The sequence below is a fragment of the Pseudopodoces humilis genome, chromosome 3, assembly GCF_049639895.1.
Source record: "Pseudopodoces humilis isolate 2021_Gansu_Grassland_sample_001 chromosome 3, ASM4963989v1, whole genome shotgun sequence".
Lineage (NCBI taxonomy): Eukaryota > Metazoa > Chordata > Aves > Passeriformes > Paridae > Pseudopodoces > Pseudopodoces humilis.
Window position 1 is genome coordinate 10919384 of NC_142202.1, and position 18567 is coordinate 10937950.

At 40.7% G+C, this 18567-nt stretch overlaps 1 protein-coding gene across 2 annotated transcripts in view; it reads right to left on the reverse strand.

Annotated features, from left to right (window-relative positions):
- Positions 1 to 4725: 4725 nt before the first annotated feature.
- SOS1 (SOS Ras/Rac guanine nucleotide exchange factor 1) overlaps positions 4726 to 18567 on the reverse strand; it is a 43204-nt gene continuing 29362 nt past the window's right edge. For both annotated transcript variants that reach the window (XM_005525354.2, XM_088052633.1), the window contains exons 11-22: positions 15505 to 15586; positions 15156 to 15278; positions 14894 to 14997; positions 13565 to 13787; positions 12775 to 12894; positions 12298 to 12460; positions 11846 to 11963; positions 10443 to 10615; positions 9417 to 9533; positions 8993 to 9257; positions 7810 to 7928; positions 4726 to 6586 (exon numbers count right to left, since the gene is read on the reverse strand). In XM_005525354.2, coding sequence (XP_005525411.1) covers positions 6083 to 6586; positions 7810 to 7928; positions 8993 to 9257; positions 9417 to 9533; positions 10443 to 10615; positions 11846 to 11963; positions 12298 to 12460; positions 12775 to 12894; positions 13565 to 13787; positions 14894 to 14997; positions 15156 to 15278; positions 15505 to 15586 — 2111 coding nt within the window. In that variant the 3' untranslated portion in view covers positions 4726 to 6082. The remainder of the gene's footprint in view (positions 6587 to 7809; positions 7929 to 8992; positions 9258 to 9416; positions 9534 to 10442; positions 10616 to 11845; positions 11964 to 12297; positions 12461 to 12774; positions 12895 to 13564; positions 13788 to 14893; positions 14998 to 15155; positions 15279 to 15504; positions 15587 to 18567) is intronic.

Consider the following 18567-nt stretch of genomic DNA (forward strand, 5'->3'; position numbering starts at 1 on the left):
ACACACCTGGAGCACACTTTGCTATCTCTCTGGCCTGACACCTTCATGAGCCCCATCACATGCAGCTTTGGAAAGGCTCCTCCAGCTAAAAACTGAGGCACTAGGGCAGGAAAGTTGATGGTGCACCATGTTCAGAGTCATAGCCCTCCTTCTTGTGCAAGATCAGCGAGGCTGCACACAGGCCACCCTCCTCACACCTGGACATGACAAACCCTCAGAACCTCTGCAGAAGACAGAGAAGCTCCACTGTGGTACCCGTGTCACGCACCAGCAGCGAGAGCACCACTGGCACAGTGCTGTTACCAGTGCAGTACTGCTGAGCTCTGATGTCACCTGAAGCTGGGACGTTCTGAGGGCAGTTTCAAGAGCAACTGTGGTTTTATCACCTTGTTTTGACAAGCCTGGGACAATGGTCTGTCTAAAGGACAGCTTCACCTTAAAAAGTTGTGAACTGTCTCCATGGGGCCAACAGCAATGCCTTGGGGGAAATACTGTGGGACTGGGGGCTTGGGACTCCCCGCATGAGCGCAAGGGTGGCTGATTTTGGGGCCAAGAGAAGAGCACCCACCAAGCTGCATGGCTCTCCTGGCCATGGCAGCAGGGCAGGGGAGCCCAGAGCAGGTGCCTGTGGATGCAGTGGCCAATACCTGCTGCAGATGCAGGGCCCAGAGCTCTCCAGTGTTGACTGACCTGCATCTACCACCTGCTTTTCCTCCTCTGCTGGAGGCAATGGGGTATGTGTGAAAAGGGCTATCCAGACAGACAAAACCCATCCTTTACTGCAATCAAGGTTTTCCCAACATTTCAAGAACAAAACAAAACCCCCAAAAAATCCAAGCAAAACCCCAAAGATTAAAATGTTTTAGCTGGTCCCTCTCCCATAGATTTTAATGAAACAAACATCCACTTCTCCTCCTTACAGAAAAGAAAGAAGTACCACACTTTCCTCCCCTAGCTTTTTGGAAGATTTTTTTTTAATGTAAGGCTTTTAATGGCAAAAAACTCTTCTTCCATCTCCTTCCCTTTCCATCACATCCTCATAAAATTACAAATTCCCTGTCCCATCCCTTTCCAGTCAGGACTGCTCCATGCTGACCAGCCACTGAATCAGACAGTTCCTAGGACTTGGCAGCTTTAGTCAGACTCTGCAGGGCCAGGATAGAAATTACATAGGAAGAGCCAGATACTTGTAACTGAAGCATCAGCAAAGCCTGTTTGTTGTGCACAGGAATCAGCCTCAGACAGAACTGTTTGTCTATGGAATCAGAGCTGTATCTTTATGGACAAGTGTCCATTGTAAGGCACTGATGCTGTCAAGGGCTCTGATTCTTGTGGTTCTGGTCTCATATATGTAATGACACTTTTATCCATCACAAAACAAACCTGCTTTTCATATTTGCCAGGCAGATACCAGGACAGAAACAGGACAAAGAAAAAAAACCTACCTGCTAACATCTCCTGGGTGAGGAAATTCTTCCAAAGTGGCAGACCCTTGCTTGTAAAATGCATGTGGATTTCAGCTTCTGTTTTAGTGATTTAAGGCACAGCCAGAACTGATGGTTATTTCTTTCTGATTCTCTTTGAGTTCTTACTTCCAAGCCTATACTTACCACTTCAGATGTCCTTGTACCTGCTCAGAATCTGCAAATGTAAATAATATGAATGAATGATGCTCAGTACCACACATACACAACCTGTTGCAGGATCCATTTCAAATCCATCTTTAGTGTATGTGTGTGCTCTGGATTATTTTTCTTCCTATGCCAAATAAACGTTGCCTTTAAATAACGCTGTTGCCCCTTGCACTGAATCAGCCAGAAGGCTGCATCCATTGAAAGAAGAAACAGGTGCTTCTCTGGTCCCTGAGGCAGCATTACTTACACAATCCTGCATCCCTACAAGTCCAGCCATGCAAGCACTAGGTTCTAAGACTCTTAGTCAGAACTCTGCTGAGTCACTCTCCAGGCTTCTGGTCAAGATCCTGTTGTTGGTGTAGCTCACTGTGACAGATCTTCATCTCCTTAGATTCTTCTAGACCACACCTCTCCACAGCTACACTCCCTGTTTAAGTCAGCCATCCTAGAGTCAAAACAAAAAAAGGCTTACTCTGAAAGAGATGCAACAAACTTGTCCAAAGCAATTCCAGTAACATGTGCCCTTGATCACCTACCTTTACCTTATTTTAAAAAATATTACAGATGTTCTGCACATTTGGCAGATAAATTGTCATGCATCTGGCAAAAGGGTTTTTATTTTATTTTTCCCTTTCAACTTCTTAGCCACCCAGTACAAGATTTCACACTTGCTGTCCAGAAAATAAGAAAAAAAAAAACTTACTCTTTGTTTCCTTCATGATACACTATTTTCCACTGAACACTAAAGGTAAATTTGCTCTCAGTGGACAGAAAAATGCATTTAAGGGTGATTTGTTGTTTTTTTAAATGGAAAATAAGGAATGGAATTTACAAAATAAGAGCATTTTTGTTTTTACACCTGTATTAGGCCACAGGTTTCTCTCCCAAACAAAGACTTCACCTATGCATTGTCTGGGTTTAGGAATGACAATTCAACAATCTCTTCCATGAAGCACAATAATCTACTACGTTCAACAGCAGTACCCTCCAGTGATATCACTAGGAAAATCTAATTTAAAACACACACAAAAGAAAAATAGTATTCCACAACGTCACTCTAAAACTTGAAGGATATAAATCCAGTGTATTAATCAGCACACTCTTCCTGAGACAGACCTCTCCCTCCCTGATTTGAGAGAGGCATATTAGAGCAGCAGGTTAGCCCACACTGGAAATGGCTTCTTGAGGATGGAGCTTCCATGGTGTCAGCCCTGAAGGGGGACAATATTCCCCATCAGCAGACAAGCTTGTTGCAGGGGCTGCTGAACACCATGACAATGTAACATGTCACCATGGGGAGCACAACAGCCACTTTCCACACAGCAGCTGAACAAATGCTCAGCACCTGCAAAATCACCATGGAACATGATCCCTGGGTTGGAAAGAAACCTTTGAAGGCCATCTGGTCCAACCCCATGCAATGAGCAGGGACATCTTCACCTAGAGCTGGCTGCTCAGAGCTCTTCCAGCCTGACCTTGAACACTGCCAGGGATGGGGCATCTTCCATCTCTGGGCTACCTGTTCCACTGGTGCTCCACACCCGTTGTAAAAAAACTTCTTCCTTATACTTTGTCTACATCTACCTTCCTTTAGTTTAAAGCCATTGCTCTCTGTCCTATTGCAAGAGGCCCTGCCAAAAAGCTTGTCCCCATCTTTCTTAGAAACCTATGAAGTTCTGCTGCATAACCCTGCCTACACAGTTTGCAGTGGTTCTGGCTGACTTTTAGCCATATATCAGCTCTCTACAGTAATACAGCAACTCTCCAGGCCTCCACTCAAGCACATTTCATTGTCCAGGTCATATCATTACCCCAGGCCACACCAGACCAAGTCAGGGTCATTTTACCAAGGAGACAGAGAGCATCATTAAAACAATTTAATTTCTATGTGAAAAGTCTTGTCACTAATGCAAACATGATCCAAATAAGAAGCCGTTCCAGATCAGAAATTATTAACACAGAACTGCCATGACACAAACCAGTGGCTTAGCAGTTGTATTCAACTCCTAAATGCAACAGGTTTGATTCTGACCCTGTCCTTCCTGTTTGCAGCTGAGTCAACACCATGATTTGTGCACTGTGACTGATCCCTGGGCTCCAAAGAATGTTTAAGTTCTTTCATGGTGACCATTGTCACCTGTTGTCTGAGTATCTCACCAGGATAGCACTTTTATCCTCAACCACAAACAAGGAACAGCATTCCCCATTTCACAAAGGAAAGCAGAAACCTACTGACATTTAAGAAATCTGCTGATTAGCAGGAGCCATGAGAGATCTCTCCTGACTGAGCAACCTGACCACTGGGGGCCTGCTCTGCCTTGGCTTCACAACCACACAGACAAAAGTGTGCTGAAGAAGAAATACAGATCAGAAAGTCTCAATTTATGGAGCTTTCCTGGCAACCCACTGAGGAGCTAATAATTTAGGTAACATTAACAACAGTATGTTCATCATGGTGTTTTTATCCAAAGAACCCATAACCTAAGCTACACCTCCTGTGGCTTGAGAGTTTTTGTAAAGCTCCCATATAATGTCCTCTGAAGCCAAGGTTTTGAGATCTTCACTTTGTTTTTCTTTTGCCAGAAAAAATGTCTCAAAACAACATTGTTAAAGACATCTAAGAAGGAATACAACTGACAATTTCAAGATCTGACTGTGGTGAAAACAGCCATTCCTGTTGATGAAACGCTTTCCAAATGTAAGATCACACTAAAGGATCAGAGAGCCCTGATCAATGGCATTGCTGAAAGCATTACAAAAGGTGATTTCTGCCATCATTCAACTGACACCACCTTTAAGAGACACAGCTTTCCAAGATCCTCAGATGTGTTCTTCTTCCAAAGTGGAAATGTGAGGGAATTAGACTTGCCCCATGAGCTTCCTGAACTGAAGATGAGACACTTGATGCTTCACATACCTACTGCAAAGGACATTACAGAGCTCCTTTTCTTCAACAGCTGTCATCCATTACTGTCCCAGCCTGGTCTGGAGTCAAAGAGCAGCATGCAGGTTTATGGATAAACCATGTCAGAATACTTACAAACATACCTGTTTTGTCATGTGTATTTTGGACAGAGAAAGCCACTGTAAAGATCAATATGAGTTTGATTTTTTTCTAACATGTGTCATACAGGACATGGGAAACATTTCATAAGGTACAATAATTCACTTTGGGAGTAACCCAGCCTCTCAAATATTACTGAATTATTGTTTTGTAACATGCCAAAAACACCCCTTTAGTCTCTTATAACAAAAATACACTGGACTAGGAAAAATATGTACCACAAGATGGGCTTTTATACCCCTCAGTGCTTAACTGAAAAACTAAGATGAACATTTGTCCTTGTAATAATTTAACGTATGTCAGCCAAACATATCTTTATCTTTATTTCAATTAAATTAAAAACAATCTGCAAGTATATTTATGCAACATTCACTATATACACACGATTTATGCAACTGCAAGGCAATCCTATGTATGCTGATTAATCTATTGTTAGTAAAACATGACAATAGCTATGGAAGTTGACAAGTGACTGTTTTCATGGCATGACTGAAAAAGAATAGCTACTAGCCATGAAATGGATTATCAGTAAACCTTAAAAAGAACATGACATAACCTAGCAGAGATTAACAGTCTTCTAAATGTAGTATATTTGCTTCAGATGATAGTGCTGCTTTAAAAAAAAAAAAATTTGCTGTCACCTTAATGATGTAAGACTTTCATCAGCTCTATCTAAAGAAAGCAATAATTAGACATTATGCTTCCTGGCAAAAATTTATTTTTGAACTGGCACCACAGTATTTCAGAAAATAATAATAAAGTACCTCTTTGGTGAAGCCTAGGTACCCCCTACTACTCATTGTAACAACTTGTAAACAGGACCGCAATACAGTGCTTTGCCTTAATTCTAGCTCAGTTAGGTACCACAGATCTTCCTCACAGTCCTTCTCATAATTTTAGGAAGGTATTTTAAAGCAGGGAGTAAGTAAAGCAAAGGAAAATTAAGAAGGATATAAAGTTCCCTGTTTGAGATTTAAAAAAAGTGCATAATGTTTTCATTCCAAAAACTGTGCCACTGTATGGATCTGATGGATACAAGACTGTTTTTCCTTCCTGTACTGAACATTATTGATCATTACACAAACACAGCCTCTGCTCATTGGCCAAAGAAGTCTCTCCAGACTGTTTTCTGGTACAATCAGCTGTCCAATTACTTTAGAACAATGTCCTGCATACTAAAACAAGAATAGCAAGTTAACCGGGTTTTCCACTAGAAAGTCTGTTTTTGCAATTCCATTTCTGTACACTAGGTTTCCAACGCATTGGAGAGTTCTTAGTGTTTGGCATACACATCCCAACTCCTTGACACCACCAGGTTCAGTGCATCCATTGCCAGCAACAGACATAGCACCAGGAAAATGCGACTCCCAGCGCGAGGAACAGTTCAGGAGGAGGGGGCATTCTCCAGCAAGGGTGGCCCATCCCGATGCATCGATGGGTGTGTGTGCTCCCTTTTGTAAGTTTTTGGAGGAAGCTTTGGGATATGTTGAGAAGTGCTTTGTCGTGGAGGAACGGGTGGTCCAGCAACAGAAGGGAGGTCGGCATCCTGCGGTATCAAAGGCGGTGACGGCAGATGCCTCCGTGCTACATGTGGAGAAGGTGTCTGGGGGGGAGGGGGCGTGAACGGAGAGGGGCTGTTGGGGAAAAAGGTGTTACCAAGTTCGCTTTTTCTCCCCAGGGGTGGAGGCTGGAGGTGTAGTGGTGAGCTAGAGAAAACATCTGGAGTTCGCACAGGTTCCCGTGGTGGTAACTCGGGAGGGTTTGCAGTGGTAACACAGGAGTCAGAGATGCAGGTCCGATCAGGCACCGAGTACCTTGGAGAATACACTTTAGAGGTTGGTTGCCTAGGAGGGATTGCTGGTGGGTTGTCCAGGTGTGCAGAAGTAATCTGAGGTACACAAACATTTCAGTCAGGAAAATTCCACAGAGGCAGCAAAGCACGGGACCCTGCTGTGAAACAGAAGCCCCCTCCTGCACTGCAGATTGCTCTTAGCAGGGCTGCAGCAACACATGAGTGAACAGCCAAGGATGGAAGGAATGAAGATGCACAGAGAGGGACAAGGGCAAGGCAAGGAACGGTCAAAGCAACAATTTCCATGCTAGTTCCATGTCTGCTTGCTGGGGAGGTTTGGATATCTTCCACCACCTTCCCAGTAACAAGCACTTGGAGTGGGTTAACACACCAGATATTTCTTCAAGAAAACGAGAAAAAGGGAGAGGCCGATGATGCTGAACAGGGAAAAAAAATAAACTGTGCTCAGAAGATGGAGTTAAGTAGTCAGAATTATGGAAGTGAACAGTTCCCAAGCTGCAGACCACAGTGACAGGACAACTGATCTCCAACACCCTATCAAATACACAATGTTTTCATTTTGGTAGGATTTCAGATACGTTTTGGTGATGTGTTAAATTCTGCTGACAACACAGTTGCCTGTCGTTTGAAAATAACTGCTGAAGAGCCACTTATAAGTTCTCTTCAAACATTTATCTGCTCTGAAGTAATTTTGAGTGGGATTTTCAAATCTGAAGTCACAAACGAGCTTCCACTGAAATCAGGTGAAATTTGACACTGTCTGCAACAAAGGCTGGATCAGATCCCAGTTGCCAGACAAACACAAAAGGAAAATGTAGCAATGGCTTAAGCAGGGAGGCAGACAGGATGGGTAAGCAAGCACTTGAATACCACAGCATCAGGGTCAAATATTCTTGTGAAACCTTCCAGAGGTCTGAGCTTGTACAGCACTTTCCATCATTACTGCTCATCAGTTCTTACTCTTATTCATATATCCTAAAATGATACCCTGTAACAATTAATCCTAGATGGAAACATCTGGCTGAAGCCTCAAGATCTCACAGGCAATGCAAGGGCCTGAACATAGCACATCAGTAGATGAGACATTTCTAATCCTAAATTTAGGTCCCATCTCTTTTCGCTTGTTTGAGATCAAGACATAGTGAGGGGCAGAGCTGTGAAGGCTTGAAATACATGGCTGCTTACTCTTTCACATAGTTCTTCAAAAAATAAATGTACTGTCTTTAAGAGTTAATTTTCTATCATATCCTGCCCATCTTCTCCCAGAAAAACAAACTACTTTTTTTCTGCTTACTTACTTTTGATGGGGAGGATTCAGCTGGGGCAGATTCTGGTCTTCTTCGTGGAGGAACAGGAGGAGGGACAGGAGCATCATCTGAAGTTTTGGTAAAGTTTATGGATGACACAGAGGCAGACCCTAAGGGACATAAAAAAACCCATTGATAATAATGAACTTTTGGCTCAATACTGCTGCCAATAAAGGTGCCATAAATAACAAAGCAATTGCTCATAAAAAACATAATGAATCAAGGAAGTGGTAAAAAAAGACAATGAAACAAGCCTCTAATTTGCAGCTGCTAGAGAAAATGCTTTTCTGAGCTGCAAATATCTCTGTAGCCATCAGCTCCTGAACTTTCTTAAGTAATCCTTGAGACCAAAACCACACCACAAACTTGTTCTTATGTCACAACAGCACTAAAACAATATCCTGAACCTGCAGTGTGTGGACCCAACAACAAAGAAATCCTTTCTTCTCCAGAGGCTTTCTGAAGACCTGGCTTGGACACTCAGCAATGGCACGGCTATGCTAAGGAACTTCTGCCTTTAGGAAGTCATTTCACCTCCTTGTGGCAACCAGCTGAACACAGGAGTAACCTCTAAAAACCCCCATATAAGAAAGGAGCCTATATCCATTATTAAACACTGAGGGCACACCATAAAATATGAGCTTCCCCATATGTTGGGAAAGACAGAAGAACAAGAGGTGTGGATAAGTCCTGATGGATTTAAAGAAAGCAAATACTGATTTTAAGTTCTCTAGGAAAACCATCCATGTACACTGAAATCAGATCTGAATTGCAGGCAGCAGAATAAGGCACCCACAAATGATTCATTTTTCATTCTCACTGTTCACCATCAGATACCATATACATATGGTGATACATTCACACATACACCTATGACAGCAAATCCCACAATATGTTTGGGACATATTTGGCTCTAGAGATTACCTCTGCCTTCAGTTTTGACAGGTCCTCCAAAGACTTGTAATAGTCCCTAGGTAACACACCTAATTCTGTTCAGTTTCTCCTTTACAATAAAAACTTTTTAAAGAAAAAGGGAATAAGAAATACTGGAAGTTTTTGATGCTGCAAGGAGACAAAAGCAATGATTTTTACAGTCACTTTAGAAGGCTAAACCTGATTTCCCCTGCCTAACACCACAAAATGTGACTGGCACACGCTGTCTGTGAGCACCTACTTGTATGAAAAGGACTGGAGGGGTCCGAGTCGAACACGCTGCAGGCGTCTGTGGTGCTGGAAGTGGCAGAAGCAGGGGGTGGGGTGAGCGGGGTCCGGGGGGAGTTCGGGGCAGATGCTGTGGCTTCCGTCTCGCTCTCTGGGATGCGGCTGTAGCTGATTTTCCTTGGCTCCTGCTGCAGGGGTGTGGGATGTCTCATGGTACCTGGCCTTGGATTAGAGGGACGAACACCGGGGGACTTGAGAGGGTAGCTGTACTTCTTGGGCTGAAACGACAGAAAATATCAACCAAAATCACAAGGCCATGGGATCCCTTAAATGTAGCTTTGTAGTTATGAAGTCAGAGATCTGAAATTACTTCTGCCATATATGAAAGACAAATGCAAGCACTTTTTGAAAAATAAATACAAAAATCAAATACTAACAAATCTTGGAGGAGGCTTGACATTTCGTGGCTCTATCTCCAGTGACTTGTTGAACAGATAATCTGTAAATTCTGTCTCCACACTGTTTCCCATTGGATTCAGGTTTTCAAAAAATCTCTGCAATACAAGAAGGCAGACAATTTGTCAGCTAAGATGCTTCTTAACGCTGCTTGTTTCTACAGCACAAAGGATTCCAACTGTTCAAGAGAAGAGAGAAAATGCTGGAATCAGAGGTAAAGACAGACTTAAGTTATTAAATCTGTTTGTTGCCAGGCCTTTTCTGGACATTGCTACCGCTATGCTTGGCCTGAAAACCAGCTGTGCAAGTACCCTAAATGCTTTCTGCAGTGCAAAATCAGACCAGGTTTGCTCAAACACTTCCAGAAGAAGTTGCAAACAATCCATCTTTATACTGATGCAGGGAAGACTGCTCCCACAATGCATTCTGTCAAAGCCTGAGGAGAACAAATTAAAAAAAAAACATGCCAAGTCTCTTAAGATAACCTGCCCTGTGACACTCTGAAAGTACATAGCTCAAAAGAAAAAAGAAAAAAGGAAAAGAAAAAAGGAATAAAGGAAAGCAACCAGAGGACACTGCTTAGACAACCTGAGACCAAGGAAAACAAGCACCAGGAGAAAGAAAGATGTATCATCAGCATCAACACATGATGTGAAACATAGAACAGAAAGGCAGTGTAACAGAGGAGGAAAAGACAACTGGTCTCACTGGACAAATAATCGCAACTGAGTGAAGGACAATGAGAATCTGCCAGTTTCAGTTCCTGTCTAACACTGATCACTAAGAAGATCTACCAACGTCCCAACAGCTAAGAAAAAAATGAAATGAGCCCAAGAAACGGCAAGCATTGAGCTTTCTGCCCCTTCTTACAGTGAGACCCAAGAGAGGTTTTATGACAGCTCTTCTACTCATCTCTGATTCAGTCAGACTGAATCTATGTGAATTCAGTCTGTCCTTATGGTCTGTCAACTGACAGAATCACCACAGAAGGAAATCATGTCACTTACCCTGATGTCAAATTCCACTCTTAAACAATATGGCTGGTTCTGGTACTGCTGGATCTCCCCTGTTATCTCAGCTACCTTCCTTCTCTTGCTGAAGTTTATAAGGTCTTTCCCATGTCGTTTGAGAAATTCAGGATTGCCTTCTTCTGTTTTCAAGATGTTGGTTAAGTAAATCCCTAAATGGCACACAGAAGATGTTTTCAACACAGAGTACAAAACAAGGAAGAAGTCACAACCGTAATACAAGGAATTCTTAAAGAATTTAATTTGTGCACTGCAATTATTTAGAAAACTCTGTTAGGATCAATAAGAGAATTGCACCTCACCTTCCAATAGGGGCAACAATTTAAATATTTTAACATGCCTTTTCCAGAAAGCTGCCTTTTTCCATTGAAGTCCCACAGCCTGTGCATCTTTCTATGGTTTAGGAAGCTCACACAACTGAACACTAAAAGAGGACACTGAACAGGAGTGCTCTCTCATAACTCCTCTTTTCCATTAGACACCCCAGCTAAACTCCAAAAATTATTTTCATGTTTTAACCTTGGCTTCATTATTGCATCAAATCATTTGAAGATTAGGAAGCAAAAAGCACTCTCCACTCCACAGATCATGTCTGGAATTGTCATTATGACCTGATAAGCTATTCACATGTGATCCTGCTAACCTCTACTCATCTCTGAAACAGGACAGAAGGTTTCTTAGCTGATCTTATCTTTCTTTGCAGAGCTCTGGAGTATATCTTTCCCCAATCTGTAAAAGGCCAAACAAGCCATCAACACTATTTTCTTTCAGTTTTGGCCTGAAGCCTATGTTGGACAAGTGCACTGTCCAGACTTGGAACTGATCTGCAGCAAACATTTAAGTGGCTTGCTTAAGAACAGGAGTGACATGCACTTAACATCACAATTTGCTAAATGTCAGCAGTCTACTTCAAAGAAGATCTGTTAAATCTGATGATAAACAGGATGTTGTTTTCCAAACTCTGTTTCTATAGAAATAAGACTTTTTAATAGAAATGAGACTCTAGCTGTATTTCTTGGAACACTTGATGAGGAAAAAGGATCTTTCTTTGTCTCCCAGTCAATGGCCGTAATATTTCTAATGTGACCACATTCTATTGAGAGTATTTCTGGTTGTAACAGTTCAAACTGCATTCAAAGTAAAAATCAGCAAATATGGAAACAGGATATTGCAGATATACTTGTTTTTACTGCAAGTAACATCTTCCATGAATAATCACTTTAGGGTTTTTTTCCACATATTTGTGTCAGGGCATCTGAAATTCCAATCCGCTTGTCAAAATTGACTTTTCTCTCTATTGTTCTTACTCTGTTTAGTACCTTAGCTCAGTATTTTCCAAATGTTAATGTGGGACATGGCTCATCCAAACCAAACATACTCACCAAAAAAAGGCACACAAGGAGGATTAATGGACCTGAGTTTTGCCAAGTATTTCTTATAATGGTCCTCACTCAGCTCATAAGCTTCTTCTAAGATCTTCTTCTGGCGACTTGGAATTTGCTTAAAAGAGAGATCAAACAGGTTGTTTGGAAAGAGAAGATAAAGGCATGGCCCAGCAACAATACTGAGAGTAATGGTCTCCCACTGGTACTTGAATCAGGGACCATGAGGACAGTGCCCCACCATCCTGAGATGCCTTTCTTAAGTGGGAATGGATTTCTTGCTTCTGAAACCAAGGAAAAAACCCTCTCTCTTACACCCTGGTTAATTTCTTGGGGGATTTACTTTCCTTGCTCCTTGGAAGCACATTCTTACTGACAAGACAGGCTTTCAGTGTAGCCAAGGTACCCTGCATGACACTGCCATAGCAAAAGTGGAAAACATTTCACTGTACCTCAAATGTGTGATCCAACCTATAAACTGCTGCGGAGTTCATAGCACTGACAATCTCAAGGACACCATTAAAGTTGTTTAGCTCTTGAAAAACTTGCAGGATCTCAATTATCCGGCTCACTACAATTACTCTTTCCTCTAGGTTTTCTGTTTCTACAATGCATCTAAATACACAAGAACATTGGTGTTTTTATTAAAGTGCTGATGAGGTTTCCAAAATCAAATATTAAGTTGTAACACAAACAAATATGATTTTATCAAATTACTTGAGGTAGTTCTGAAAATGTCTTAGAGATTTGAAAATATTCTAACAATAAAAAGCTTGAGACCATTATGTTAAAATTCTCACAGGGACCAGTTTTAGCATCTAAACACCAAAACAGGAATTCTCCCAGAACAGAATTTTTCACAGTATACTTGTGAATGGACTGTAAATGTCCACATATGAAGTAGGTGCAGATTCAGGAAAGTCACTTACTTTTCAAACCACAGAGTTAGGTTAGTTGTATGCCTTATCATTTTCAGAAGGTTGGGAGAATTAATTTCTTTATCTTCCTTCGTCCACACACTTCCAACTAGTTCTGACGGCTGCACAGCTCTGGAAAAGTTGATGTTTTATAAAAAAATGTAACTAAAAGCAGGAAAGAAGGCATTTTTTTCCCAAACCCTCTTGATTTTCACTGAATTTGGAATTAATATTTAGAAATAAATTCTTAAGATACCCCTTCTACAATGTTAGGCTGCCCTCATGACTAAATGACTGATATTTCTACACTTCTTTTTTAGACTGCAGATGTTTCTTAATCTGTGTGACTCTTAGTCACCTGTGTTCATCTAAACGAAGAAAGAAATCTCCATCTCATTCACTGTAACAAAATGTGAGCTTCCAATGCCTGATTAATTTCTTACAGGCAGCTGATGAGAGCTGACACAGTCCTTAATTTGCTACACAAACCAGGATGTGAAGAAAACTGATTTAATAATTGTTCATGATTCTCAAAGGTTGATCTACTCAGAAAATATCAAGAGAAAGCTGGAGCACAAGACAATTAACAGTATGTAACAGTCACACATACTGCACATTAACTCGGGGAGGATAAAGCAAATATTGTATTTAAGAGAGCTTCCTCTACAAAAATGGAAATTAATACACACTGGTAAAGTCCCTTGATTTCTGTGGGGCTTCACATCAGAGGCCCCCAGAGACAATTTGAGGCACAGAGGATGTTTTGATTTGTGCCATGTGTTTCTCGGTGGAGAAAAGTTACCTGTAAAAATCTGACTCCAGTAAAGTGAGCTGCCGAGCGATTTCTATGGGATGCAAAGTGAGCAAGTCAAAAGTCTCTGTGTGGCCTGGTTTGCTTATGTGCCACTCAATTGCTGGAGGGGGGCTCTCAAAAGTGATGTTGTGGCTCGGCCCAATGGCTTGTGCCTGCTTTTTCCTGTTGATTATCTTTGTGATGGATTCAACCCACTTCTTCATGGCTTTGCCTGGCACACAGAAAAAAATACTATTTAGGTAATACTGTTTTTCCTAAGACATCAGTATAATTCAGAAATCTTTGGGTTTAACCCCAAAGCATACTAAATTAAAGCAGTCATATATTCTTTAGGATTGGCATTCTCACTCAAGTGTAGAAGTATTCAAAGATAGAAAGAATTCCTCAACAGTCAATGCTGAGCACAATGTTGTCCAAGCACAAATTAGAACACCCAAATTAGACTCCTGCTCTGATTTAGGTGCTTTTCTTTCTCTTCTGAGTTTACAGTGAGTTTTTGGGAACAAAAACAAAATGCAAGAACAAAATTTCTGCAAACACCTTGAACTTTATAGTTTGGGCAAGAGCACGTGATTACCTCAGATAACCTAGAAAGTCAAAATAATAAACAGGGAGAAGCCTTTTCCTGTACTACACTTACCATCAAAGCTGAGAATAAAATTGAAAGGCCAAATGCCTTTTTACCTCTGCACCATAAGAACTTCATGCACTAGTCCATTAAAAATTTACCAGCAACAGCCACTGAATTAGCTGCCTCATCCTCCCCTCTTTTTAATGGCTAAATAACCACTAAGTACTTCTCTGACATAGTCTTTTCCTACGAATTGCCCCTGTTGTCTGTCTTAGTTTTATTTAAAAGGAAACAGGAAAAGTCTGCACAATCACAACAGCAAAGTGTCCTACAGTTCATATACACTGTGAAGTAGTTGGAAACTCTTGCTTCAAAGAAATAATGGCTTCCACCATCCAACTTTCACAAAAATTACCCTTGTGTAAAGTCTAAAATATCAATCAAAGCAATTATTCTGTCCCGATCGCTACTTGGTTCTTATTATTTTTCATTAATTCAGTCCCTCTACAACAAAACTCATAATTTACATAAATAACAATCTTTGTTCTGAACAGGAGCCAGATTTTGAATAATAGGAATAGAAGTTTATTTCATGCTCTTTATGAAATATTTAATAAGCAGTCTGTCCTGTTTTTCCTGAAAGCAAAATTGATCACATTCATCCTTCACACATCACATCATTGATCATGATTATCTTAGAAACGATGCTTCAGGATAAATGTCAGCACTTAAGAAACTGTAAATACCTCTTACTGTTCCAATGAACTCCTCCAAACGTTTCAGAAGGTCAGCATCTCTTTCAAAGTCATAGAAATGGTGCTCTACCCAGTGTCGACACACATTTAATACTCTGCAGAAGCAAAGAATAAATGAACACTCCACAGCTCAGTCTATCTTCTCTATCAAAGCAGCTGCAAGAAAGGCCACGGGCAGCACCAAGAGCCAGTGCAGCCAAAAGGAGCCACTCCAGGAGGAATTCAGGGGGGCTCAGAGGGATGCAGCACTCACCGTAGCTGCACAGGTTGAATGTACTCTTTCCTAAATCTCTTCAGCTCTGCACTAAGGGGTTGGTCTCCATTCTCCATGGCAATACGGTCGGCTTCCGTTGGCTCAGGCTCTGGAATTTCAAATCTAGCACAGAAGATGGGTGTAAGCACTAGGCCTCTGTTACACCAGTCTTGGGTAAAGCTTCTGCACATAAACTTGTACATTTTACTGGCAATCCTTGAATTGGAAATCCTTTTTAAAAGGAGTTTGAAGCGACTCAAAACCAACTGGAAAGCCAGAATCTTACACACTCCAAGTAAAAAGAAAAAAAATACACTTCATAAGAACAGTATTTTTAACAGTGGCATACCTTTCTATTAGCAAACTCAGCAACTCTTGAGGTCTACAGAAGGATCTATATGTTGTGAGAAAAGTCCGAACAAAGTTGGGATCTAAGACAAAGAATAATTTTACACTTATGTCAGCAATTACCTGATTTTTTTTTTCCCTTTACAATAACTTCAATTATCCATTAAAATTAAGGATGTCACCCTATCAATTTACAGGGAAGATGACGTAAACCGAAATGGCTTTGGTAACAACTGAAAACCTCCTAAAAGAGCAATACAAAGCAGAACTTAAAAACAATTTTCATTCTGTTAAAGGTTCACAACAATTACTTTTTTCCCCCCACCCTTCAATTGTTAAAAGACAGGATTCTTTCCCAATGACTTTGAAATTCATGAATAGGTGATATTATTTATAAGTAAACAACCTTGTTTTTGACAGTGATCAGGACATGAGAACTCAAAAAACATATCAAGTAACTTTGCCTCTTCCTGGGGAGAGTATTTCCCTTAAACTGGCACAACTGATAACCAGGCATGGTTAAAGCAGCCTACATACTTTTTCATCTGACAGCTGTGTTAGAGGTTATATTTATTTCCCTTTAAGAAAATCAACTTATTTCATTTAAATTGACTAATGACATATCAATTAATTTAAAATAAGAAAATGTGTCTTAAAAACAATCACGTATTCAAAACAGAAAACCAAAGTGTCTCATAATTACAAAAGCAAACCCATTTGTTTTCAAATATGAGGAAATGCAGTGACAGCTCCCTGGCACTGCACAAAGCTGACCAGAAACAAGGTTAACACTGTTACCACTGAACAGAATTAATGAGCAGATTGTGACAGCTCTGCATATTAAATCCATATCCAGATTTGAAAACCAAACCCCAGTTGATAACTGTCCTAACAGAATGGCTGAAGAGGAGCTCACAGGACTTCAAGCAAGAATTCCTGTAGCTGTAAACATGTAGGACAAAAAGCCTGCATTATTTGACCTACTGCTCTATTGGATTTGTTTCCTGGAATATGGATTTTTAAGAGCTGCTTTAAAATCCTCCTTAACTCTTTACCAGCATCTTGTCCATTTGAATGAACATTCTACCTTTCTTAGATCCCACTGAGCTGTTCATTTGGGCAACAGTTTACTGCGATGTGCTGCACAACTTAACTGTGCCAGGTAACACAGCATTTCCTTGCAATTTTGTTTCATGGTAATTCTCATTTCTTAAACAATTTGCTCTCCTGCTTCACACATATTCTTCATTACTCCATTTTTCTAATCATAATCCCTCTCCCACTAGTCCTTGAAACTGTACAGTACAAAATTATTTTCAAAGGCAGAACTCCAATACTTTTTGCACAAAGAAGGTCATCCCTGTTCCCATCATCTTCGTCAAGAAAATACACAAATTCTGCTGTGCTAAAGAAGCACAGTAACTCACGTTTCACAGCTTGTAATCTGTACACAGCATCTACTCTAAATAAGAGATTTTGTCTACATGAAAAAAAAGAGTTTCCATAGCAATTAACATTTTCAGATCACTGCAAGCTCTGAGTGGTAGCTATTGTTGTTTACAGGTAGGGTCAGCATATAAATCCACAATACATATTGAGTTTCAAACAAAGTAGATCAGAAAATCAAATCTAATTTTGTTATCTTACTAGCAATGACTGTGACTCAAAATAGTGTACAATATATGAGCAAGTGTTAAAAAAATACAGACAACACCAGTTAGCCAGGATGTCTGCTCATGTGACAATTCTCTCTTCAGTGCAGCCAATTTGAAAGCTAAAAAAGAACAATAACTGTTCTACGAGGATTTATAAATAATCACCCTTGAATTCCTTAAGAAAGGAAACGGACACTATGATGACGCACAAGCACTCTTAACATATCAAAGCTTTAAAAATAGAAGAGTGCTGCCCTATAGATAAAAAAAAAAGGCATGACTTTAAAATGTTGGTACCACCTAGCTCAGCTGCTCTTAAACAAGAGCTGGGCAAGAGGAGATAATGAATGCAAAAACACATTAAAACAAGGAAAACCCACCAGACTATGCAAATAGGGTCAGAACCTGAACTTCTAATTGCAGGACAATTTCTCTCATGTAAAAATACATGGAAAGCTGCTTTTGCAGAGGAGATTTCACCCTGTTTTGCTGCTCCAGCACAGGATAGTTTGGACAGTCTGCCACACCTTGTGGCCAGGTGACCATCAGGGCTGTCTCCCTGCCTGAGCTGTTGCAGTGGCTGGACGCCTCCCACCCCTGGCAGAATTGTTTCCTTAGAGCTGTCCCTGTTTCACAACAAGGACATTTTGTCCGATAAAATGGTTTGTCATTTGTCAAGGGGGTGAGGGATGACAAATAAAAGGTCCAACACTTGTATCTACAAAAGAGGTGGACTGTGTGGATCTTCATATATGACAAAAAATCGAGACCTGATTTGACTACAGTAACTAACTAAACTGCAACAAATTCATATGATCTTTGTAAGTGCATCTGTAATTATTTCTTACACTACTTGACCTACAAAGATAAAAACCCAGAGAAAAGTCACAGCTATAGTAAATACTGTCTTTAGACTGTCACATCAAGGCCTGCCATAACCAGTCACACTGAATTTCAGAAAAATTGCCTCAGAAAGGTAAAAAAAAGCTTGCTGTTCTGGCATCTGAATATAAAGCCAATAAAGACTTTTAAGTTTACCATCACACACACAATCCTGTGTGAGGAAAGAAAAGCATTTCTACAGTCTGTAGCTGTTTGGTTACATATCACCACAGCACTCATCTTCCCAGGTCACCAAGCAGAGAAGAAGCCTTGAACTCAGCTGACACATGTGTGAAAGAGCTAACCTGGTGCTCTGGAGAGTTGCTGCCCTACTCACTGCATCTCACAAGATGCAACCAAACCCTGAATGATTTACATCACAAAGGGACCATGTTTCCTGTAGAACAGAGGATTTTTGGTTGAGTCACTTTATCTCTTATTTCTTTGCTGGAAAAGACTGCACAGACTAGTGAGAACAATGATGTTTTTCCTTACAGATAACCAACTATAAAACAGAAGGTATAGAA